The following is a 26,845-nucleotide window of genomic DNA, read 5'->3' on the forward strand; positions in this document are numbered from 1 at the left end:
TCAATGATATGGAAGTTGAGATGCATTATCATAGCAACAAGGTTATAACTGGTAGCAAGCCAAGAAAGCCTATCTAATAATCATCCTCAACATAGCTGAAACATTGTGAATAAGCCATAGAAAATAATGCCATTGCAATATATGCACTTAAGATAAAATAAAAACATAAGAAATTTAAAACTTATTCTGAGTATTTAAAAATGAAGTTTGATTAGAGAAGAAATGAAGTAGTGGAAACATCTGTGAAAAGACTGAAGAATAAAGTACTTTGAACATGATATACTAACTTAAATCAAATAGCTCTGGGTTTGGTCCTAACTTGCAGTGAATTCCCAGTCAAGTACCTTAAGTTCTCTTTTCATACTGATCAAGGGACTGGATGGAAATTAGATCGTATCAATGGCAGTTTGTTGTTGCAACTTCAGTATAAAGAGAGACTTGGAAAGAATGAAGACTAAGTTTAGCAGAATTCTCTGAGGAAACATGGGGAAACCATGCCCAGGCCAAACTGTGTGTGTGGTGGGGCAGAGGGTGGGAGGTAGTAGAGAGAATAGGGGATAATGAAAAGAGTTTGATCCAATATTCCTAACAGTAGAGAAGGTCAGCTCTGTTCACAGATAGTTACTACTTTTCCTTAAGTTAAAAAAGGGAAAAAGCAGGCCAAGTAAACTGTTATGACATTAAAATAATTCTGGTCCATGGAAATTTTAGGGAGAAACAGAGAAGAAACCTGGATTTCTTGGAGGGATCTGAACTAACTTTTAACTTCAAGTTAATGAAACTATATTTAAGAGGAGAAAATTCAACTTATCTACATACAGCTGAATCTGGTATACTTTTAACTTACTTTTCTACCATAAAGACACTGAAAGAAGATAACTCCAACTGACCACACATCAACCTTGTTGGAAATCTTTGGTGGTTCTTTCCCAACTACAAAACACTCAGGAGGTAAATACCTATAGTTTTTTGGGGAGAAAAAGGAAAAAAAGACACTATAATTTAAAACCTTCTGAGTGTAAAATCTCAGAACACTAATTTTATCCATACACAAACCTTAGGACTTCCATCAATGAAAATCACTAAACTTCTGAATGATTACATACTAGTATGATTTGACTCTAGAGCCAAAACATACAACTTTGTGATAAAGTATGCAATATATATATATATAATATATATCTTAAGTATAATATATATTATAGATTATCTAAAATTATATATTATCTAAAATCCAGATATATATCTCTAAAGTATACTATATATTATCTGTAATATTAAATATCTATAAGGATAAAAATTACATATACATCTAAAGTATGACCTATATATTACCTATAAAAGTAAAAAATCATTTGAAATGACAATGTTTTGAGAATGATAGGAAAAAAACCTCTCCCACTTATAACCCCCTTTCACCAGCATTCAAACTGTAGGTAGTTCTCTTCCTAAAACACATACCTAATCAGGTGGTTCTTTTGCTTAAAAGAATCTCAACATCACTCACTGCCAAAGACAGACCTCATATTTGTAACACAAGACCTGACCTACTCTAACAACAACTTATATTTCCAACATCTGTACTCTTCTCTCCCATCCCCACAAAATTGGCTAGGCAAAGCCAATTCACTTGGGTCTTCACACTGTTCTTTTGTCCCTCATGCTTTTGAATATGATAATCTCTAGTAAGTTCCCTAACCGTTCCAATTCACTTTATGAAAAGTAGAGTCTATACTTATGGAACAGGTCATTATGCACTCAGGCTAACTGTGTGAGGACTGTTCTTGAAACCACAATGTCACATTTGTTTGTAGTCACCATCTTGTCCAATAAAATTAAGTATAGTTATTTCCCTTCTAATTAAAATTTCACTCCTTTTGCTCAACTAATTTATTTTGAAAACTAACTTTTGAAATTTTAGTTTCTGTTCTCCACTTTAGTGAATTTGACAAGTTTGACAGTTTACACTGAAGTAGTTTTTGTCAACAGTTAGGTAACTCCGAAGGGAATGACATTCATTTAGACATATCTGTGAATCTATGGTTCTATCTAGACTTATATCTAACCACAGGAAGTCAATAAAAGGTATTTTTGAAAATTAAGTCCAAAGGCCAAGAATATGCCAAATACCTCTCCTTCCATGATCAACAAAACATCCATCTCCAACAAACTGTAACCACAAAACCTCTAGAGAGGTGTTTGTTGCTTATTGTTTGTAATACTTAAGATGCTCTATTTATGTAAATATCTTCTTTAGTGATAAACAGTCTAATACTACAGAGGAAAAACCATAAATTCTCCATTTTTGGAGTTTCTGGATAGGTACTGAAGTCACTTGCTAATGTTGAGTCTTTCTCCCTCTAGTATGCTGATATTTACAGTTAAGAACAGATGAGAAAAGACAACTGATGAGAGTAGTCTACCTCTCAACTCAGAGACTTCATAGCAGTACCATCACCAGAGTAACCTTAAAGGCAAATGAACAGAAAAACTACACTCTCAAAAAAGCCTTGTTACTAATCAGACAATTTTGATATATTTAGTAATACATTTACCAGTAAGTGCCTGCCCCTTGGGAAGTTAGATCCATTCCATCTACACCATAGCTATCATCATCCATAATCTTGGACAGACCAAAATCAGTGATTTTGATTTCTCCACATGCCGTTCCATCTACTAGAAGGATATTTCCTGAGAACAAAATATAAGGTTCTTTTAATGATACCTAGATGAAAAACATTACCTTTACTACTTAAGCTAACTTTTGGGAAGTAAATATGTATTTAAAATACACATTTAAAAATGAAAATATAATTTTAAAATGTGGTATGATAAAAAGACTTTAAATTCTAGTATTCCATTGACTTTTAACTATACTCTTTGGGGCTTAAAAAATTATTTAGACAGTTTATTAATTACCTGGCTTAAGATCATAATGTATAATAGGAGGTTTGATTTCATTGAGATATCTTAGTGCATTTACAATTTGCATTACAATAGATCTAGCTTCTTTCTCTGACATTAATTTATGTTGCTTCAGATAGAAATCCAAGTCATTGCCTTCACAGTATTCTAACACTGTACAAAACCTAAAATGGAGAAGAGAAAACAATTAGACATAAAATACTATACAATAATTCAGAATCACAAAGGAAAAGTGAAGATATTTATACCATCACCACAGAAAAGGGAAAGCAAAAGCAAACACATCTTTACTTAATCCTTATATTCACTTACGTATCTGTATCCAAGGAGAAATAATCATACAGTTTAACTATTCTGGGGTGATCCAGTTCTTTGTGTATTCTATACTCTCTGCAGGCATGTCTATGGGAAGAGAGAGTATATTAATTCCCCATGACCAAGAAATATATTTTAAACTAATAAAAACCATGAGTATTAATATTTACTTGTGGTAGTTTTCCTTTTTCTCATCCCTCCAGCTTTTGTTAAGTTGATGAATCTTCACAGCAGCATATCTTTGTTCGTAAAGGTCAAAAGCCTAGGATTCAAGTCATAGAAGAGTTAGGACCAAAGACCAACTGAATAGCTAGAGATTTTAAAAAAACATTTTGGAAAAATAAAAAAGAACAAACATTTTGGTGACAATTCTTGCAATAATATGGAATTAGAATATATACTACAATTTTTGGTGATCATCTCTGCTAAGATTGTATATAGTTCGATGATACATTTATTATCAAAAACAAGATACAAATTCCATGGTGCTAAGCCTGAGAAAACTTCAATGTCAATTTTCACAAATTTTACAAATGCCAATATACTGAAATCAAGATAAAACAATAAAGCTATTTTTTTGTTGTTTGTTTCTAATATGAACCTTCTCTTCTATATTGGCAGTAGCAGAAAGCAGTCAGGAAAACAGATGGCTCTAATGCTTTTGTGGATTAGATAAAGAAAACCTTTCTTCTCTAGCTTTCCCCAGCAATTCTCCATCTTTTTACCCCATTTTGTTGAAAATTAACACATTCCTAACAATTCCCAACTGTTTAAAAAAATTCTAAACTTGGACTATGGAACTGTTCAAACAGAACCATAACCATTAACCACGTATCATTATCACTCCTAACTACATCAATAATAATTCCTAACCTCTGATATCCAACTTTTCTTTAATTTTCCCTGGTTGTCTCAAAAAAAGGGTTTTATATACTGGGTAGTTTAAATCACCAGCCTATTTCTTAAATAACAAAATAAGGAACAGTCAGTATTAAGGCTTCAGGTGATTTTTTAAAATGTTTTTAAAAAAACAATGCATTAGAGAGAGATTTGATGATTTAGGTCCTACTGTGATTTATATACAAAGGTGCCCCTTTTAGAAAACATTTAGAAGCTTACATACTTATTAGAAAGAAGGTCCCCTGTCCCTACTCTCCCCATCAATTTAACCTAAAAATAAGCAGTAGGGGTAAACTGCTTATCAAAAATTATAAAGGCATGAGATCAGAAATAATATAGACTGGAGTAATTAAGAATATTTACTTTGGAGTCAGATAAACATATTAGCTGATGACTTTGTGCTAATACCCTCTCAGCCTCAGTTTCATTTATAAAGTTTGGGTTGTTTAGAGGATTAAATGGGATGAAATATAGGTGTTTAGAATAATATATAATTCATAGTAAATATCCAATAAACATTAATTATATTATTAAAAGTTGGGTTTAATGAAATAGAACAAAAAGGTTCATGTGAGAGAAAGCAAGGCCATAAAGGATAAAATTCAAAGGCAATCATAATAAAAGATAATAGATGAAAATAACATTTTAAGTATACTAATAAGTTAATATCGGTGTATATTGATTATAATAATTACATATGACACCCTTCTCCCAAGGTTGAGTAAAGTATACCTTCTCATAAGGCTAATATGGTAATCACTGAGCAACTGAGTCAATAATTTCCACCTTGGTATAAATAAGTCTATAAGTTTTGACTTACAATCTGTTGCTTTGTTTCCCAATGGACCTGGCAACCATGAATGAGCTTTGTAAGGGCTGGAGTGAATTTATGTTTAGGACAGTATTGAAGGTTCAAGTCATTAGGTGCCAATCTGCATTTTCTAATTTCTAAATAAGCCTTTTCTTCAAAAAGGCTTATATAGCCCCTATATGTGGAAATACTATTGGGCAGTAGCAGAGGGCTGTGATTAGTAGGCTCAGGAGCTGGGTAACTTTTAGGCTAAGCTGGTAGTAGCTAACTACTTTTGGTGAGTTTTAGATTCAGAGTGAGCTATTATGATCTTTTCTACCTTGTGACCTGGGTAAGTCTACTTCAACCATTAAATTACAGTGCTTAAGGATGAACTACCATTAGAATAAGAGATGTAGGAATTGGAAGAACTCACGGATCACACCTGATGGGTGAGGAAGATGAGGCCCATGATGCTTATTACTTATCCAAGTTAACAAAACAAACCCAAGAAATAGTTCAAGGTTGAACCAAAATCAGAATTGAAGTTCTCTAAATGCAAATTCCATAATTTTTCCCAGAGTCAGAACAATCTAAGATGTCTTAGTAAACCACAAAAGCACAGTTCTTATCTGTTTGAACAGAGAGAATTTCTAATAATCTGAGGAGCTTACATTTACTAAGCACCAATGCTCTGTTATTTACCTGTGATAACTCAATCATTACCGCAATCCTATGGTGCAGGTACTGTTTGTTATTCACAGATGAAGAGAGTGAGGCAGAGGATGGTAAGTAATAAGCCCAAGTTTATAGTTAGTTAATAGCAGTCACAATTAGGATTTAAATCCAGCCAGTTGGGCTTCAGAACCCAAGCTCTTAACCACCGATTATACCAAAATATAATGAAGCAAAAAGTATCACAAGGAGATTATAAAAGGCAGACTAACAAGAAAGCCTTCTATAGGAATTAAAGTTTAAGGTGGGAGTATGACCTTCATTCTAACTAAGAGCAAATGGGAAGCTACTGGGCCTTATAAAGCAGGGAAGAGGATCAGATTGCATTTTATTAAAAGGCTCTAGCTGCAGCATACATAAAATGGAGAAACTTAATGCCCAAAAGAAGGTGATCAGCTAGGATGCTCAGGTGGCAATGCAAACAAGAGGCCTTGAGCTAAGCTGAATGAGAAGGGTCATTGTTGGATTTAGGAGAGTTTAACAACATTAATAACACCAGGGACTGGTTATGTTGAGGGAAGGGAAAGGAAAGGCTGACTGAAAGATGGCTTTAATGTTTTTCAAATGAGGGACTGGGCAGATACTATGTATTTAATTAAGACTCAGTGTTAGAAGAAGGGGTTCTGGAGAAGAGGAAAATAACTTCTAATTCAGATATGAGTTTGCAGTGCTTATAAAACATTCACTTAAGGTGAGTAGATTAAGTCATGTATATCAAGTATAGAGCTCAGAAGGAAAGTGTGGGACACACACACAGCTGAGGGTGAAATCAAACGCATAATTCAGTGAATGGGAGAGGACTGATTTGAAAAGGAAAATACAGAATAACAGACCTTAGGAACTATAACATTTAAAGGTTGGGCAGAAAGATGCAATGTAAAGTGAAAAAAAGTAAGGTATAAAACATCAAGCATGGTAAAAATTTCTGCTTATACATACGCATTTAAGAAACACTGGCCTTAAAACAGGTAGAAATTTGGGTAAATTCAGGACATGTAAGACTTCTGACATGTGTTTAAATATAGGGGTACAATCTTCCCATAAGTGTACTATATTAAATGGCTACCTGCCCATCTTGATTCTGATGGCTGTTATATGTATCAAACTGGTTAATGGTAACTAGGTACCAAATACCAGAGGAACTGTGCAGATGCAAGGGTTGTCTTTAGCCTCTTGAGATAAAACGACATAAGCCACTACAGACTCTTTTTTATAATGAGAGTCAGGACATAAAGTCTATCAAAAAAATCATAAATCAGTAAGCAAAAGACAAGTACTTCTTAACTACATACAGGTATTTCTTGCTTTTTGAAAGTCTGCATTATGCCACTTTGCTTTTACAAAAGATCTACATTTGTTCTAACTGAAAAGAAACCCAAAGAGGATTTTCACTTTTATGAAAAATGGCAAGAAGTGAAAAGAGCATTCAGTGTTTGTTTTGTAGTGAGCCATTACAGAGGCAGCACACTCCCCAAGCAGCTAGCGTGGTACTTCCAAGCTCCTTCCCCAGGAACTACACCGAGATCCCAGCACCAAGCCACCAAAGCTCTAAACCGTGTCTGTGAGCATCTGTGCTTTATCTCAATTTATTTTGTGCATCTGTTAGCAAGATGAGCCCTAAGGTATCAGAAAACCCTAAGAGAGCTCATAAGGGTGTTGTGCTTAGCATAAAACTGGATGTAATTAAGTGTATTTGGTATGATTTGGTAGATTATTTTGAGGATCTGAGAATACTCGAAAAAAATTTCCTTATAAATTAATGGTAACTGTTTCTTTGCTTTATTCTGTTTTGGCTTATGAAAGTTTTCATAGGAACACTCTACTTTTGGATAACAGCGGAAACCTATACTGTATCTTTGCTATATTAGTGTGAAGAACAGAAAAAAATTTACATTACCTTATACACTTCACTAAAGCCACCTCTACCAAGCAGATGAAGTAATAAATATCTTTCATTTAACGTTGGGTGATCTTTGAACCTTAAGGTTGGGGGGGAAAAAAAACACTCAGGCACATGAAAACGTACGATAAAGTTTCCTTCCACAATAAAATGACACTCACTTATTCTACTCTTAGCTATTTCTTTCTCAGTTACTCTATTGCTGATTTTGAATTCTTTTCCATACTTCTCTTCTTTCTCTATCTGCATGGCTATCACCCATCTTAATCTTTGGTGTTCACAAAGCTTAAAATTTATAGCTGAATATTCAGGTTCAATGACCAATTACAGCTCTATGATAAAGATCTACAACCATTGTGTTGCCTAGAGCTTTATGAAACCCTGTATCCACTCAGCAGGAATCACTTCCCTTGGAAAAATATACTTTATGTTGAGAGTTATGATTAATCAAAATTTTATAGTAATGACATTATTAAAAATATTTGTATTTATAAACTAGCCTTCAGCCAGATTAAATTTTACTGTCTTTGGACTACTATAAATAAATTTTTAATTCCTAATTAAAAAAGGAAAACTTTTTAAAAAACAAAAAATCACTCATAATACTACTATTACATATCCATAAACGAGTTGAACATAACTTTCAGAACATCCAATTGTTAATTAGTTTTGTTCAATCTGTTTCATTAGAATTTTCATCTGGTACAATTTAGGTTATTCCACAACTATATTATTTTATTCACCTCAAACACTGGAAAGATCTGTATATTTATGAATTACACGTACACAGATGATCACAAATAGGCCTTCATTTAAGCAAGATACTAATATTTCATAGCAGAAATTGACCACTTTCAATTCTGCTACTCTCATTAGAGCAGGAGGCTTTAAATTACATATCAAGTCTTAAAGTGTAAAAGGATATCCTTACTCTCCTCTACACTAATTAAACCCAAGTAATGCCTTGCTTAGTTTCCATTTTCTTGAATAATTTCTATCTTCTTCATAAAGCTCCCACCAGCCCACAGGTATTTTTCTTTTCTTTGAATTCCATTAGCATTTAATATCTATGGCGCTCATTGTTATAATCAGGGATTAAGGACAGAGACTATCACTTAAACTTTTCTATTTTTTCTCACATATCCAAATGCTAGATATATGGTTTACTGAAATCACTTTAGTTAAAATAATTTCTCCTTCACTACTGTAATATTAACTTTGGTATTCAGTCAACAAATATTTATTGCATGCCTACCATGTGCCAGGCACTGGTCTAGGCTCTGGGGATACAGCAATAACAAAACTAAGTCCCTCCTCTCATGTAGCTTATATTCTAGGATGAGGAAACAGATAATAACTGAAATACAAATTTATAATTCCAGATAGTGATAAATGCTATGAAAATAAAGCAAGGTAAGGATACTGAGAAAGGGCATGGAGTGAGGTAATAAGAACTACTATTTTAGATGGGGTCACCCATCTAAATGACTATTTGGAGTAAAATAAGGAGTAAGCCACTCAGATATTTAGAGGAGAAACATTTCAGACAGAGGAAATGACAAAAAACCAAATCCCTGAGATGGGAATGTGCCAGACAAGTTCGAGGGGGCTGCATGTCTACAACATATAAGTAAGGTGAAGATGAGAGAGCTGGGGTGGTGAGGTGACCAGAAACCAGATCATACAAGACCTTCTGAGCCATAGGAAAGGCCGTGGATCTTCTTCTAAATATGATAAGAAGCACCCCCAACAAAGAAAGACTGTTTATGCTCCGCACAGAGGAGAAAAACTTTTATCATGTAAAACTGAAATACAAATAATGACTTACTGTGAATTATCTTCATTATTTATTCTTTTGAGCTCTCGAATGTGAAGATTCCTGACTCTTTCCAACCGTTCAAGTTCTGCCTGTATTTCTGCCTCTTCCTGAAAATGAAGAGAGGGGACTATAACAAGCTCAATTTATTTGCGATATAAAAAAGATATTTTTACCCATGCATCAATTTTTCTACAGTGACAGGAACAATAGTGTATTATAAAGTACCACTGACTTAAAAGACCAAAGTGCTCTTTTCAACACCTAAAAGATGGAAAAAGGAAAAAGCCTATTTCAAGAAATCATCCTCCACATAAAAATCTATCCCTAATGAGATGCTGAGTTTTATTCTGTACTACATGAAATCTATTTTTATAATGTCTAAACTGAAAATGACTGCAAGGTATTCTGAAACTGACTTACAACACAAAATGAGCTGAAAATTTTATTTCTGGTACATACAAATTTTAATTTAAGGGGGAATAATTTACTAGTATAAAACAAATAAAATGAAGATACTTTATAATAGTTAAAAGAGGAAGAAAACAGAACCACAGATTATTCCTAGGAATAACCTTACATTATTAACCTTACATTTGAAATACACACACACACGCACGCACACACGCACGCACACACACAAGTACCACACTCACACCTACAATGACCAATCAATCTGGATAAATCCCACTGTAAATTTAGAAACTCTAAAACAAAATTTTTATGGATAGCTGTGACAGACCTTTAGTTATCGGAGCAGATCTAGGCAAATACTAAAGAAATTTACTTTAACATTCACTTAATATAAAATTTTTGACATTTTCATGTCTCAAAATACATTTTTGTATTTTACAAAAATTTTTAAAAACTAGGTATTAAAATATAGTCACCCGTCACACACATACACACACCCCTCTCTTTGATAAAGTTGAATACTATTTAAAGAATGAATAATATACCAAATTTCAGTGTAAAGTTCTAAAAGTGCTCAATTTTATAATATTTTGAATAAATGTTTGTTGAGTGAACAAATACAGAATGAACAAATACAGACTGCCTTGGCCTAAAACTGCCCAATACCACTATAAATCTGTACCACGTGGAATAGAGGTTATTTCTGAATACTGTACTTAAATATTTGTTTCATTAGCTCCTCCTCTTTTAATAATTTACCTTCTGATATTTAAAAAGTCCTTTATCTCAAAAAATTAATAATTCTAAAATTTACTCTGAAAATATATTATTTCATTCCAAAGCAGATAGAAGTGTAAAATTTATTAAACCTTTATCTAAGGCTTACAATGAAATAGTCTAAGTATTATAAAGAAAATGTTCAGATAAAAAAACTAAATTTAAGTATGTTGTTTGTATTTCATTTGACCCTTAAAGTTATTATAATTACTTTGAAATGAAACTCAACCACAACTTGTAGAGATATTTAACATAAATTATTAGAATACCTGAAATATTTGTTTTAACTTTATTTGAAATTGTGGTGTGGAGATACTATTTCAAAAGTGATTTTATAGAAATTAAATTTTATTGAGTCACAAATATATAATTATGAGAGTCAACTAGAATGATACATATAATTACATTTGTTTTATAATTTTTGGTTATCTTCGGATGTCTATATAATGGCAGTAACCAATATCACAAAATAAATACTTATTAAAAAAATGAAAATGTATGTCTGTGTCAACAAGCTTTTTTTCTCTATAAAACATGACAAATATGTCCCATAAAATCTTTTATAATACAAAAGCACAGGCAAGCTTTACTTCAGTTTGAACTGCAAAGTTTATAGGAAAAAAAATTGTCAGAAGCACTATGGATAAAACTTGCATCCTAACTTTAAGAAATTTCAAGGGAAGGAACTATAACCAAAGCTTATATACAGATAGAAATTCTCCTGTCAGTGAAATATATTTACAAAGTCCATACTGTAATTTAATATTTATTCCACAGTATCTTGGACCTTAAAACAAAGTGACGGACTTCTGGGGGAAAGATAATTCTGCAACTCTAAGTAATTTCTCTCAAATCTCACTGAAATAAAGTATACTGTTATAGACTGAAGGTTTGTGTTCTCCCAAAATTCATATGTTTAAGCCCTAAACCCCAGTGTGTGGTGGCATATGGAGATGGGGGCGTTTAGGAGGTAATTAGAGTTAGATTAGGCCATGAACGTGGGGCCCTCATGATGGGATAAGTGGCTCTATAAGAAGAGAAACCTCTTCTCCCTATACTAACCCCCTCTTTGCGGAAGCACAGGAAAAAGGCCATGTGAGGACTTGAGAAGGCAACCTTCTACAAACAGAGTCTCACAAGAAACTGAATGCTGCCAGACCTTGATCTTGAACGTCCAGCCTCCAGAAGTATGAGAAAATAAACTTCTGTGTTTAGGCCACCTAGTCTATGGCACTTTGTTATGGCAGCCCAAGCAGAGAAGATAATATACTTTTAGTTGCAAATGCTAGGGCAAAACTACCTAGTACCCTCTCCTTATAGAAAAGGGCAAAGCCTAGTTTTGGTCTGGCCTCAGGGTACAATAGTCTAAAATGCAGTTCTCGGCAACTAATTTACCTTTACTGCAGATCATTTCCAAAGATCTATCCTGTAGGGTATACTCTCCTTGCTTGAGATTGACATTAATCCATGGGCCATCCTCAGAACAGTTTTCAGAGGGTTAAAGAGAAGCAAGGATGACCTGGGCTCACAACTGACCTAAATTCATTACAGAATGGAATCCTCAAACTTATTGCAAAACTAGAAGAGATTACTAAAAAGGGAGATAATCCAACCAGCTAGATCTTGCTTAGTAAGATTACCAAGTTTCAATCCTCTAGTCACCCATTAGAGCTAAGTAGTTAAAACAGAGAAAGTCTAGAATAACAAAGAAACAAACAGCATCTCTGGAAAGGAACTGGTCTTGGTAGGCAATTACGGTGTACAAGGGTTATGTGTAAGAACAGATTGTATTAAAGAGAGAGTTAGGTTTGGTGATCACAGGTAGGTTTGGCTCCTTTCTGTTTAAACAAAAAGACAGAGAATGGACAATTTAACAGTACATAATATAGCTATTTAAACAGTATTTTAAAATAAGCTCTAATATTCTGAATTATATTTAAAAAACCAAGTCATACAAGTATACAACAGATCTCGATATTGCCTCCTCATTTAAGTAACCTGCAAAACACAACACCTTCCAAAATTTTTAACTTAAAATTTATGTGGAAGGTGTATTTCACAGCAACTTAACCAACAGTTTGTCCTTTACTAGATGATTAGCATAGAAATGCTCTCTATATGTAATCAAAGTCTCTTCTGGCAACTTAATCTCTCTTTGGCTCAACATTCTAAGCCAAAAGTTAGGGCAATGTAGACAGAATCTCTGTAAAATGACAAGTTAAAACCGCTAGGCATTCAGTTTTATATCCCACATATGAGTGAAATTGTATGGTTCTCAATTTTTTCTGACTTATTTTACTTAGCATGATAACCTCATGATCCATCCATGTTGTCACAAATGGCAGTATTTCATCTTTTCTTACGGCTGAGTAATATTCCACTGTATATATGTGGGGCATAAAACTGAAAGCAGCAAATGAATGTGACAAACAAGCAGAGAGACTCATGGACATGGACAATAGCTTAGTGGTTACCAGAGGGAAGGGAAGTACAGGGGAGGTTAGACAGGAGTAGAGAGGGTTAAATATATGATGATGGAAGGAAATTTAACTTTGGGTGGTACACTCACAATGTAATACACGTATGATGTACTAATGAATTGCACACTTGAAATCTATATGATTTTATTAACCAATGTCACCCCAATAAGTTTAATTTAAAAAATTCAGTCTTTGTAGTAATCAAATAAACACATATTCAAATAAAAAAAATTCCTAGGCAGATTTGAGGTATTTTTGAGCACTTTCCATAATGACAATTTTAAAAAGAAAGGAGTGATGTGTAAGCATTAAGCTATAAAACTTTTAAAGAGTCATCAAATGCATTTTCACATGTAAAACTGATATATTTCCTGAAAAAATTAAACATACTAAACTTTAGCAAATCTTGAATGTATGTTACATGTTATCCCCACAAAAAAACCCTCAATTATCAAGAGCTTCCTTTCATTAAAGCCAAAATAAAGTACTTTGATATAGCATTCTCAGATTGATAGAGTTGGTAAAACAAATTTTGTGTGGTATATTGTATGAAGATGGTAGAAGCAGAGAAATGCCTATCACTTTGAATAGTCTAATCAACACCATAGCAACATTATTTGGTCTAAGAAAACTAGTTCAGAATGAGGTTCCAAAAAGTTTACCACCAAATTCCTTTTAGTAATGAACAATAGTAATTCCTCAAAAATTAGTATCTCTAGGTCCTCAAATTAAGTTTTAATTTCATAAATTATAATGTCATTCTAAAAGTTTATCACAGGAAAATGAAAACAAAGTGAAATTAACAAAAGGCAGTGCAGAAAACAAGGAGAAAAATATTACTAATTTACTTCCACTTTACATTATATGTCCCCAGATTACTTCTATCATATGCTTTCACATATTTCATGGAATTAAGAGATATGAATCAATGGAAATATGAAGCAATCAACCAATCAACAAAAAAACCACCTAGACAGCAGGTGTAAATTTGTAGAAATCAGTTTTTAAACTACTTGCCCATAATCTTCTGTGTTTGCTTGAGTATGATTGTGTAGATCAAAGAGTGGGGTATGAAGAAAAGAAAGGACTAAAATTATGAAATTCCTGGGGAAGGAAGGGTTCTTTCCTAACTATATAAATGGTCCCTCCACTCCCATTCCCAATCACTAAGCTGGTTATTACTGGTGGGAATTACTTTAGCTCCTTCAGGTGTTTAATTGGCTCAGATAATTATTTTAGAACCTTAATGTTCTCCTCTCTCTGCACTTCATTTCCTTTTTTGGGGGAAGTAAGGTAGTAGTTGTGGGGGTTGTTGTTTTGTTCTCTCTTCAAATACATAAATATGTACATTAAAACCCCTAATTGGGAATAAGTATTCAAATGGCAGGTTTTGATTCTGTTCTCCCATTCTATTTAAACAAAATGAAACTTTACCAGCAGCAAATAAATATAACAATTGAACTGACTGGCAAAATTTAAATATTTAGTACACTTCTTGAAACAGAAATTACAGCTGCTATATTGGGTGTGTGTGTGTAATTTCTTGATGTTAAGCACTAATCAAGGTGCTAACACCAAGCCCTAGCACATACATGTATAACAACATCTTATTACAGTATACTGTAGCCCTTCTCCTAGCTTGCTGTTAAAGTAACTTGTTTCAGGATTTTAATGGATTCCATGAATTTTTTTTCTACACAATAATGAAAAAAACCTAGTCTTCTAAATTTTCTTTATGCATATGCACATAAATGACATGGAGTTATAGTTCTGATTGGGAAAGGCTAGTGGCCAAGCAACTGTTTTCTCTTTTGGGGGAAATAGTTATCCCTACACTCAACTCACAAACCTAAATTAAACCCTACTCAAATTAATGGCTAAATATGACTTCTAATACTCTTCTAAATTTCCACTGTCTATACAACAAATAGATTAATATTAAAAACATAGAAATAAAACACATTTTACCTTAAAATTTTAATTTGGTAAGTAAATATAACCTACTGCCAAGTTAAGATGTATGCTTATAAGAAACACAGAGCCAGGAATATGATTGTAGGTCCATAATGAGAATAGGAGGTAAAATATAAATACTAGGAGTTTTCATATATACAGCTAGTTCCATGTTCTCTTAACAAAGTCATCTTTTATAGACTACTACTCCTTTTTAAATGGGAAGCAGGAGAAAGGACAAAATGTCAAGTTTAGAATTCCAACACTCTCCTAAGCACTTTTCTTGTCCACACATGCCAAGAAGTCAGGAACCTTATAACATTCTTCATGGGCTTAATTGTGACTTTTCCTAAATAGTGTATTTCACCACTCTCCCATGGAAAACTACTGTCTACACAAGTAGCATCTTGTTATGTTCTACATAAACATAATGTACAGTGGTTGGCTTTAACTGACAGAAGAATTCCTCAAAGATTTCTTCTAGTCATGGATGTGAATATAAAAGTGTACACACATATTTAGAGATTAAGTCCTCTAGCATTATGTTGTTCATTATCAAATTTTTATTCCAACCTAGAGTGACAAGAAATGTCACATATGCAAATTTATTCTTTGTGGTCATACTAAGGACTTGATAAATCAGATGACAAATGGTATTCTAGAAAGATCAAAGAGATATCAAACTTCAAGAATATGTGGGGGTCAATTCACCTAAAATCAATGCCCTGTATTCTCCACTGTTCAAAAGGCTTGTAGACAATCCATTGTCTTCCATTTCAACTAGTTGCATGGTCCATTGTGAAGGAGTGAGAAAAGAGCTGTGTGCTTGTTCTTGACCTGTAAAGATTTCATCATGGAAGATTAATACTGATGCTGCTGCTGCCTGTTACTGGTTGTTTCTCTTTGCAGGTGCCAATATCGGTCAGAGAACAGGATTTCTGTGGCAGAGTTGTTGCTATACTGTTATCTCTTCAGAACGGAGGCACAAGGAGAGATGAATGCCACATCGCAAGGAGCAAAGGAGAGAGAGAGAAAGAAATGGTGTCAGGTGGCATGTTGGATGCGATTTTTGTTTTAGTAGAGATTGAGATGACTGCAAATTGTTTAGCTGATTCCTTCGGTCTGCAAAGACACATTTGGTTGGTGCTGATGATTCTTGACTAATCCTGTTTCAATTACAAATTGGTTATGTTTTACAAAAAAAACTTCTGGCACTTATACTCAGGGCTTATAAATATCTCTCTCTCTCTCTCTCTCTCTCTCTCTCTCTCTCTCTCTCTCTCTCTCTCTCTCTCTTTCCCCAAAACATACATTAAAGCCAATCACTGCTACACTATTTAACATTCTGAACTGAGATGTCAAATCTATATGTATTTTCTCCAACTAATCAAATATTTAAAAACTAGATGACAAAACTTAACTAGAAAATAAAGAGCAACATATATCCACATGCTGTTCACATCACAATAACTATGTTTTGCCACTGTTAACTTGAGTAAACAGCAGTGGCAAGACAGTTATTAGTCCTAATAACTTTCCACATTTTTATTTCCTCATCATTTTGGGGTATTATCGGTAACTTGTATCTTTAAAATAACATTATGACTACAGAGAGAATCTATTATAAGGAAGATGGTTTTTCAGGGATTAAAAAACTTATTTGTGTTAATTTAGTAACAGTCCTTGGAAAGCATATCCAGGTAGTTTCTTGAATAATGATATGAAATATACAAATCACAACCTAGCACAACTCACATCACAAAGGAAAATTTCTTCCCCATACTAAAATTAATCAAAGACTGGAATTAAAACAAGATCAACCATAAAAGCTAACTGGTATATGGTTTGTTACTTTCCTTAAATCCACAGATTCCACATGTGGCACAAGTACACAAATAAGATAGTAGCTTTATCTCAAACGAACAACTCTTTAAAGACAGGAAATTATACCCATTGTAACTACAAGATTTAATAAGTGATAATTAGGAAAGTGTGTATGTACATAATTACTAGTAGCAAAAAAAGTTATTTTTAAAAGTTTTAGGAATAACTTGTAGTCTCCATGTATTTTATTATATCATTTTTCATGTTTTATTCTGTTAAATCCTTAAGCTATATATACAAGGTAAAATTATGTTAGAATGCTTTTTACAAAAAAAATGTTTTTCTATTGACTTTAAAAAATAAAATTAGAGTGAAAAGCAATATATCAGCTAATAATGAAATATTCTAGCTGATACAACAGTTACTAACAGACTACCCAAAGAAAGTAATATGTGAGAGAAAGAGTGTTTGTGAAAAACTTAACTGCTTTCCTTTATGAGCAACCAACATCCTTACTACTCTAAGAGAGATGCAAAGAAAGCTACAACTGAATTACTTCTTCCAAATACAAAGAATCAACTTGCTGTCCACCTACAACAAAATAATGTAGAAATAAAGTGTACAGATGTCGCCACCGAAATAGAAGTGAGAGAGAAAATGTTGGCTTTGCTGGTTACTAGCTGTATTAATTTAGACAAAGTATATACAGATCTTTGCATTCAAAAAGTTAACATTAATGATTACCCTAGAATGGTTAAAACTTCAAAGTTCATAAAATGTAACATTACATAATTCTCCTGAAATGAGAACTTGAATCATGTCTGTACCAGTGTGGAAATAAATCACTTAGTAAATGAGTGAGCAATGACTTCATATACTGATAATAACAATAAATATTAAAGAATTCTTGATATATTAAAAAAAAGGAGATGATACAGAGTGATTTTCCTAATCTCAGTAGACAAAACTAATATTCTTTCAGTAAGTTTAAATTTACTATTTGGTGGTAACCAGAAATAACTATTTTAGCCAGACTTAATTTTAGAGGTTTCTGCTTAACTCTCATTCATTACTTTATCACACTTACGGTTTTGAATTTATTATATTTCTAAACCTACAGAATAGCATAGAATGTGAACTATAAATTTTATTTGTTCAACGGTAAATACACATTTTCAAATTTTAGTTTACATATTCTATTATTATAATGATCTTTATGAAATACAAAGTATGTCATAAATTGTTCATTTCAAGATAAAGTAAATAGATCTTCTAGTCTCATATATCTTAATGGCATGGGATTCTTCAATGAAAGAATTTTTCTTCTCTGTGCCAACAAATTTAATCTAATAATTCTGTTTAACTTTTAAGAGTTTTTGTTAAAGGAAGAGTGAAAGCAAAAGTCACCCTGGCTAATGCAAAATACAGTGTGCCAGGCTCCAAATCTAAACTCTAAGCTAACATACCACAGGTTAATTCTCATGTAGTTTACATGGACATCAAATAGTCACAAATAGCCTATGATAGAAGCTTTATAGTTACAAGTTAGGGTACACTTCATGTCAGCCTAATAAACCCAGAAACGCAGGGAGCTGATACGATAAGAAGTGATAACATCTTTTCTCTTAACTCAAGCTTGTTCTGTGTTAAAAGTATCCAATCTACCTCTTTTTGAGAAAACAGAATGACCTATTTTAATGACCTATTTTCAACTGTGCCTAAGAATGCCAAATAACTTATTTTTAAAACATGCAATTTAATGCTTATTATTTTTTAATTGTACAACTCAAAAATTAGTACCTAGTGGTAGGCAGGTAACTACTTTTGTTTTAAGGTGACACCACTTATTCAATTTTGTTCTCTGTATGTACTATTAGCAACCTTCTTTATAATGCATTCAATTCTTCTTACTCAAAATAGTCTCTCAGAAGAAAATGTGAGAATTCGAGAAACGAGAGTATGTTTCAGCATTATTAGTTCATCCAATCTCCCAAAATATGCCATGATGGGGGTCAAAGAAAAGTGGTCAAAGTAAATTCCTTAAGAAGATAAAATCAGAAATCTAAAATTGCTCAGTAAATCTGATAAAAGCTGAAAAAAATAAATAAAACAAAAAAAGATAATGGAGAGGACCATTATTAGAAAGAATACAAAAAAAAAATGGAGACGATAAACACTGGCAAAGAGTATAATGTGGAGATTAGAAGGGAATATATAATATTCTAGAACAGTTTACAAATGTTTGTATAATATCTAGATATTCACATAAACTTCACTTTAGGAAACAGAAGTGTTTCAGAGAAATGGAATATTTTCAAAGTACCAGAAAAGCTTTAAAATCAACTAACCACCAACCAACTAAAACCAAAAACAAACATCCCTCCAAAGCCTTTTAAAAAGTGAAGTATTTTTTCTAGTGCAAATAGCTGATTCCTATTTAACTGCTTTATATTTTAATTTCATATAACAGATTTTTGTAAGACACATGTAAAATCTCATCATTAGAAATAGTAATTTAAAATTTACTATTATATGTGAAAATAACCTTTCTGTTAAAGCTCTAAATATATACTTAGAATAACTAAAAACATACTTAATGTCTCATTATCATGAAAGGCTGTTTAGAAAACAATTGATAAATCTTTATATGGGACATCAAGCATAGGTCTCTATGAATTCATTATCGAAATAGCTTATGTGGGCAATATGTGTACTCATTCTGTGTACTACAAAATCCCCTCTTCCTTCTATAGTTCCATTACAACTCCATCTGCTACAGAGAATAGACTGAAGTTGTCTATTCTATCTCAAAGAGCACGAAAAATAGTAAATATAACAGAACAAAAGTACTTAAAAAAAAAAAACCAGAGTAAATTTACTGTTCAAGTAGTTTAGGTTGAAACTTTTCTTAGCAGGAGCATAGAAAGATATGGCATAATAAAAAACACTAGCATAAATTTTATATATATGTGTGTATATATATATATATATATATATACGTACATACACATACACACACACACACACACACACACACACATATTTATAACTTTTTTTCTGTTCTCTGTAATTAAATGGGAGGGGTCTGAAGCATGTTGATAGCAAAAAGCATGACAGATTACAAAAACAAGACAGCATATAGTATGACAGTAGCTGCTACCAGAATGGGTTTCTCTGTTCTAACACATATTACCCCAGGGAGACAACTTCAGATATATATCTTCAATTAGTTCGCTAACTCAATTTTAGCTATTATTCAGCCTATTTAAAAAGATTAAGTAATCTGAAAAGTAGAAAGCATAATAAAAAATTGGGTCAAAGAAAGAATTTTATATCTGTCAGTAAAACTGAGGGGACAATTTTCTATTATTACTTCTTTGAAGTAAAAATACCATAAAAACAATGATCTGATTAGAATTTCAGAGTTTATAAACAAGTATAAGCTACACATTATAAACATTTACTATAATAATACATAGCAACATTTTTCTAAGTCATATCATTTTATACTATTACTGATGACTAGGCTCTTCTAAACTTATCAATATATATGCATTTTAAATGAAAGATTTAATCAAGCATTCAACAGCTTAAAAGTTGAAGAAACAATGTTATTAATTTATAATTATTTCAATTTATTATGAAATAGGCAGAAACAATATGAAGTTTTACATTTCATCTTAAAAGTCAAGCATTTTTTACAAAAAGATAGTATTTAAACAGAGTAGTCTTCAGACCCTGTAGGTCTGGCCAGGAAGACAAGCATCTCAATGTCTGTAAGTTACCACAAGGTAAAGAAAAATTATTTTAATATACTCAACATAAAAATGCAAATTTAATGTCCTTCTTTTGTCTAAATTCTTTAAATTTGGGTGCTTTCTCTTTTATGTTTTATGTTTTAATTTATTCAATAAGAGACTTATAACACAACTTTCCACAACCTCTGGCAACAAACAAAATCCAACATATGCTTCACATACCTTTTTGAGATGTCCTAGTCTAAGTTTGAAAATTTCTTCCTGTTCATGGTATTCTGCCAAAGTCAATCTGTCAAAAATAAAATTATAATTCTAGTATAAAGATTAATACTTATTTCTTAATAACCAGCTATATAAAATTAATCAAAAAGAAATACTAAAATGTTGACAACTTTCAGCCCAAAATATAAGCCAGAAGTCCTTTAAGATATTCTTCACAATACATCTAATATTTATAGATGGAATAATGAACTAATGTATATTTTTACTAACTTCTGTTTGGTTTTGAAACATTAATAAGCAAATTTTACAGATAGTACTAAATACTAGGCTACTGACTTTCTAGGGCAATAATTCTTACCCTTTTATGATCATAGACAGCTAAAAATAATTTAAAGGAATATATAAACACTCTCTCCAGAAAATTTCACATAAATATAATTTTGGAGTTCACAGATCTGTTTAAGAATTCCTATTCCAGGGTCTTTCATCAAACAAAATGTAAACCTCAACACAGTATAAGAGACATTTCTTACATTTTTCAGCATTTCCCTATCAGGAAGTACCTGACATATATTAGCTTTTTAGATATCTATTGTCTATTTCCATTAATAAAAAAACTGTTTTTAGATAAAATGTAAAATATTTAGATAACATGAATCGGAGACAAGTTTCTTTAAAGAAACATGATTTTACTGCACAGACTGAAAAGAGCTAAGCTAGGATAATGTTAATTTTAATGGCTTTTAATTGCCACATCAATTATTTTTAGAATGTCCACATCCTACTCTCTGGGACATACGAATATGCTGTTATACAGCAAAGGAGAATTAAAGTAGCATAAGGAATTAAGGTTGCTAATCAGCTGATCTTAATTAGGGAGTTATTCTGAATTATCTTTGTGGGCCCAATGTAATTACAAGACTCCTTAAAGGAAGAGAAGAGCAGATGAGTGAGAATCAGAGTGATGTGACATGAGAAAGACTTGACTGGCTATTGCTGGCTTGCAGATGGAAGGGTATCATAAACGAAGGAATGTAGGCATCTTCTAGAAGCTGGAAAAGGCAAGGAATGGGTTCTCCTTTAAAGCCACAAGGAGTAAAACAGCCTTGATGACACCTTGATTTTAGTCGAATGAGACCCACTTCAGATCTGTAATCTCCAAAACTATAAGATAAACAATTTGTGTTACCTTAAGCCATTAAATTTGTGGTAATTTGTTACAGCGACAACAGAAAACTACTACAGATCTTGATATCTAAATGTGGGACATTCCTATAACAAACACCTAAAAATGTGGAAGTGGTTTTGGAATTTGGTGGTAGGCAAGAGGCTGGAAGAATTTTGAGCAGCATGATTTTAAAAACCTTAGACTGCCTTGAAAAGACTGTGAGCAGAAATGTAGATGTTAACAACTTTGCTACTCATGGAATTCCAAAGCACAGCAGAGAAAACAAATCATTTTAGAGAACACCTAAACCATCATCAACGGACTGCTGGTAGAAATATGGACAGTAGATGTGCTGCTGGTGAGGACTTAGAAGGAAATAAGGAACAGGTTATTGAAAATTGGAAGAATGGGGATCCTTGTTATTATGGAATATAGCTTAGCAAAATTGTATCCTATAGTTATGCAGAAAGCCAAACTTAAGAGAAATGAACTCGAATATTTAGCTTATGAGATTTCCAAAGTGTTGAAGGCATAGACTGATTTCTTCTTGCTGTTTACATTAAAATGTGAGAAGAGATAAATTAAGGGAACCAGGACTTAATGGTTTAAGAAATTCTCATCCTGTCCAGAGGGTGAAATATACTAAAATTGAGATTCATTGTCAAAAAAAGCTGCTATTAAAAAAAAAGAAAAGAAAAAGAAAAAGGAGTATGTGGACAACCTTTTGCTAATACCCCAGAAAGATCAGAGTATTCAGTCACATAAATGGTCTTTAAGACGATGAAGCATGTGACTCATAGATCTTCTCGGCCTTCTCAACAGAAACCAAAAACAGCGATGAGATTATCTAGAAAACTGTGGAGGATCTTCTTGTCATAATAGAGTGAATCCTTGTTTCATATGTGAGAGATCCACAAGATTCTTGAGAACCAGCAGAAACACTGCCAACTTGGATTTAAAAGGACAGAGTATTGGATAAAAGGCTGTCAGACTCCCAAAGTAATACAAACAAGAAACAGTCTGATAAAGCTACTCAGCTACAAATACATGCTAACCTTCATGAAAAAGACTCAGATCTGTCAACAAAACCTTGAGTCTAGAAGGCAGAACTACAAACCACAAATAATTATCACCAGACCCTTAAACCAAATGGAGTTTGCCTGGATAGATTCTGAAACTGCTGGGGATCTGTGACTCCTTTAATTTTTTTCTGTTTGAATAGGAATGTCTATAATTCTTATCCTATGTCTGTTCCCACCATTGTATTTTGGAAAGAGGTCAACTTGTTTCTTCAGGTTCACAGCTGAGGAATTGTCTCAGGGTGGATTATACAGAATATCGCTCATAACTGAGTTAGACAGTGAGATTTGGAACATTTAAGCTGATGAGATTTAGATGAGATTTTAGATATTGAGTTGATGCTGTAATGGGGTTAAGACTTATAGCGACACTGTGGTAGGACGAATGAATTTTGCATCTGGTAAGGATATGAATCTTGAGTCAGAGGGCAGACTACAGTAGCCAGAATAATGGCTTCCCAAAAAAAGCTACATTCCAATCTTCGGAACTTGTGAATATGTTACTTTATGTGGCAAAGGATAAATGGGATTAAAAGTTGTTAATTAGCGGACCTTAAAATAAGGTGATCATCCTGGATAATACAGCTATGAGTATACAGAGCCAAGAAAAAAAATATTATCTGAAAGAAACTGGGAAAAAGCATAAGAGGTAACATTTGAGTTGGTTAAAGAGAAGCAGAAAGAAGCCAGGAAAAGAAAAAGTACATACTGGAGGCATAGTAACTCAAGAGCAGAGCATGCAGAGATGCAAGGAAAAAGAAAAATGAATATATACTGTAGATTAAGGAAGTTACCTACTACTTACTGTTTGCTAAGAGTTTTAATCACAGATCAGTGCTGAATTTTATCTAATGGTTCTTATTTTGGCATCTGTTAAGATGATCATATAATCTTTTTCTTTATACGGAAAATTACACTGACATTTTTAATGTTAAACCAGCCTTACATATCTAGAATAAATCTCACTTTGTGTTGATAGATTACCATTTTTACATATTATATTTTAGGTTCCTAATACTTTAAAGATTTTTGTATTTACTTTTGTAAGTGAGATTAGCCTATAACTTTCATTTCTTTTATGGTCTTTGTTGATTTTGACACCAAGATCATATTGGCCTCATAAACTGGAAATATTTCTATCTTAGCTGTTCTTCAAAAAAGTTTTTAAAAGACTGGCACTATTTCTTCCTTAATTGGTTGGTAGAATTCATAGATAAAGTCATCTATACCTGGAGTTTTCTTTGATCAAAGATTTTAATTATAGATTCGATTTCTTTAATAGTTATAGAACTATTTGGATTTTATTTCTTCTAATGTCAATTTTAAGTTGGATGTTTCTAGAAATTTACCCATTTCACAAAAACTTCAAATTTAAGCATTTATAATGTTCTGTTTTCCTTTAAATATCTGTAGACTTGTACTAATATTCCTTTTTGTGTTCCTGATAATGGTTGTCTTCTCTCTTTTTTCTTTTTTAATCACACGTCTTTTTTCGGATTGGCTGATTCTCTGTATTGCATGTTTGCTTGCTGTATCATTAATTATTGTTCTTTTCTTTCTTCTTACTTTGATTAATTCTGCTTACTTTTGATTAATTCTTATCTTTTCTTTCTTCTTACTTTGATTAAATCTCTTAACTTCTTGAAATAGATGCTTAGTTTATAAAGTTTTAGTTTTTCTTCTTTTCCTGTATATGAATACAAGCTATAAATTTCCCTCTAGATACTGCTTCAGATTTATCTTACGAATTTTGCCATGAAGCACTTTCACTATCTAAAAATATTTTCTCATTTCCGTTTAGACCTTTCCATTATATTTTTTGTTACTGATTTCTAGTTTTAATTCCACTGTGGTTATAGAACATATTCTATATGATTCCAATCCTTTAAGTTTCACCCATGAGTTCTACCAAACATTTAAGGATGAAACAATCCCAGTCCCTTAGGAACTCTTTTCAATCTTTTGAAATTTGTTGAGACTTGCTTTATAACCTAACATGGTCAATTTTTATAAAAATCCATAAAAAGAACATACATTGGGCAGATGTTAGAGGATGTTCTACATATGTCCATTAGGTCAAGTCTGTCAAGCCCATGAAAATTTTCTATACCCATACTGTGTGTTCTGTTTTGTATTGTTTTATTTTTATCTCTATGTTCTATTACCAAGAAATGTGTGTGATATCTCCCTTTATGATGTGTGGATCTCTCTATATCTCCTTAAAGTACCATCAATTTTTAATTTATCTTGAGGCCGTGTTATTATGTGCATACAAATTTAGAATTATTCTAGGTTTCTAGTGATTTGAACCTTTTATAGTTGTAAAAACCCACTTTATTTCTTATAAATATATAAACAAAATCAAAACAATTTAAAATGTTTAACAAAGTCAAATCTTGATTAAAATATATTAATAATCGAGAATCACTTATACATTACCTGTAGATAATATTAGTTCTGCAAATTATTTACTCTGAATAATAAAAGTCTTTGTGACTAAAATTAGAAACTCCTACCTAAAAAACTCTACTGAATTTTGCTGGTGATTAAAAATTAGTTAAAAGTCAGGGAACTAAGCAAATACTTTACATGCATTACTTCATATCATCCTTTCAACACTATGATGTAAATGAGGAAATCAAGACTCAAAGAGGTAAAACAGCTTACCAAAAATAACACAAAAGATTCAAAGTTGAAGGCCACATCTGTCTGATAATGGTGCCTAAAGTTCTAACCACTGCATAGCAATAACTTCATTTTTCTATGTTAATTTTCTGATAGAAAAATAATTAAAGATTCATGATCTCTATTCTAATTATACTACATATTCTGCACACAAGCAAAACCTAGTTTCCATTAAACAACGATTTAAAGGTGTTTTTAGAAGACAGTTGCAGAGTATGGCTGTTAAACTCAAACTATAACATATATGAATCAAAGTGCCTTTCTGGCTTTTTTCCCCTATATAAATCTGCATCTGCATAAGGATGCAATTAAATTGCTATGTAGTATCACTTCATTTGCACTCCAAGAACACATAGCTGCATAACTTCAGGGTTAGTTCTAAGTTAACATATGTAATAAAATGGGAAGGAAATGAGACAAGTCTATGATTATTAAACTACGGTCATGGCTGTTAGCATCTTGGAAGACAAGCAGGAAGCAAAACACCTATAACTAGAAAAATGGTCTGCTGAAAAGAAGAAAATGAAATCAATTAAATACTCATGTACTGTAATTTAGTATTTACTGACCACTTTCCATATGTCGGGAACTGCTAGACATTTGAGAATACATATAAACATAAAATAGTGAGATAAACACTATGATACAGACAGGAATCCACAAAAGGCCATGGGCACTTCACCTGAGGGGAAGGAGAAATAAACTAGGAAGAAAAAGATTACAATAGACTTCCTATTGAAATTGGTATTTCAGCCAAGTGTTAAAGGTGAATAGGAAATGAAGTAAAGAAAGGCAAGGAATAAAAAGTACAAAGGCATAGAACCAAGAAAGAATAATCTATTTAGAGAACTGAAAGGAGTTTAACATAAAATACACAAGGCAGATATTGGGGAATGAGGCTAAAGAGAAAAATAAGAAGGCCTATAAAAGTCTTCATGAGAGTAAATTTTTATCTCAAAGGCCAGTGAAAGAGACATGAAAGTTATATGATGAGACATGTAAGAAAACAGTAATCTAGGTTATGAAAAGAGATGAGGTCTATACTTAGACATTATCAATGAAGATGGACAGATACTTTTAAAATGTTATTGAAACAGACGTAGA

General features: G+C 32.5%; 1 protein-coding gene across 2 annotated transcripts in view; it reads right to left on the reverse strand.

Moving 5' to 3' along the window:
- The window catches only part of TLK1 (tousled like kinase 1), a 126,626-nt gene that overhangs the window by 13,350 nt on the left and 86,431 nt on the right, over positions 1 to 26,845 (reverse strand). For both annotated transcript variants that reach the window (XM_039855768.1, XM_039855767.1), the window contains exons 12-19: positions 20,810 to 20,876; positions 9,394 to 9,491; positions 7,563 to 7,644; positions 3,411 to 3,502; positions 3,238 to 3,327; positions 2,920 to 3,089; positions 2,556 to 2,691; positions 848 to 959 (exon numbers count right to left, since the gene is read on the reverse strand). In XM_039855768.1, the coding sequence (XP_039711702.1) occupies positions 848 to 959; positions 2,556 to 2,691; positions 2,920 to 3,089; positions 3,238 to 3,327; positions 3,411 to 3,502; positions 7,563 to 7,644; positions 9,394 to 9,491; positions 20,810 to 20,876 (847 nt within the window). The remainder of the gene's footprint in view (positions 1 to 847; positions 960 to 2,555; positions 2,692 to 2,919; positions 3,090 to 3,237; positions 3,328 to 3,410; positions 3,503 to 7,562; positions 7,645 to 9,393; positions 9,492 to 20,809; positions 20,877 to 26,845) is intronic.

This window comes from Pteropus medius, unplaced genomic scaffold, assembly GCF_902729225.1.
Source record: "Pteropus medius unplaced genomic scaffold, Ma_sr-lr_union100, whole genome shotgun sequence".
Lineage (NCBI taxonomy): Eukaryota > Metazoa > Chordata > Mammalia > Chiroptera > Pteropodidae > Pteropus > Pteropus medius.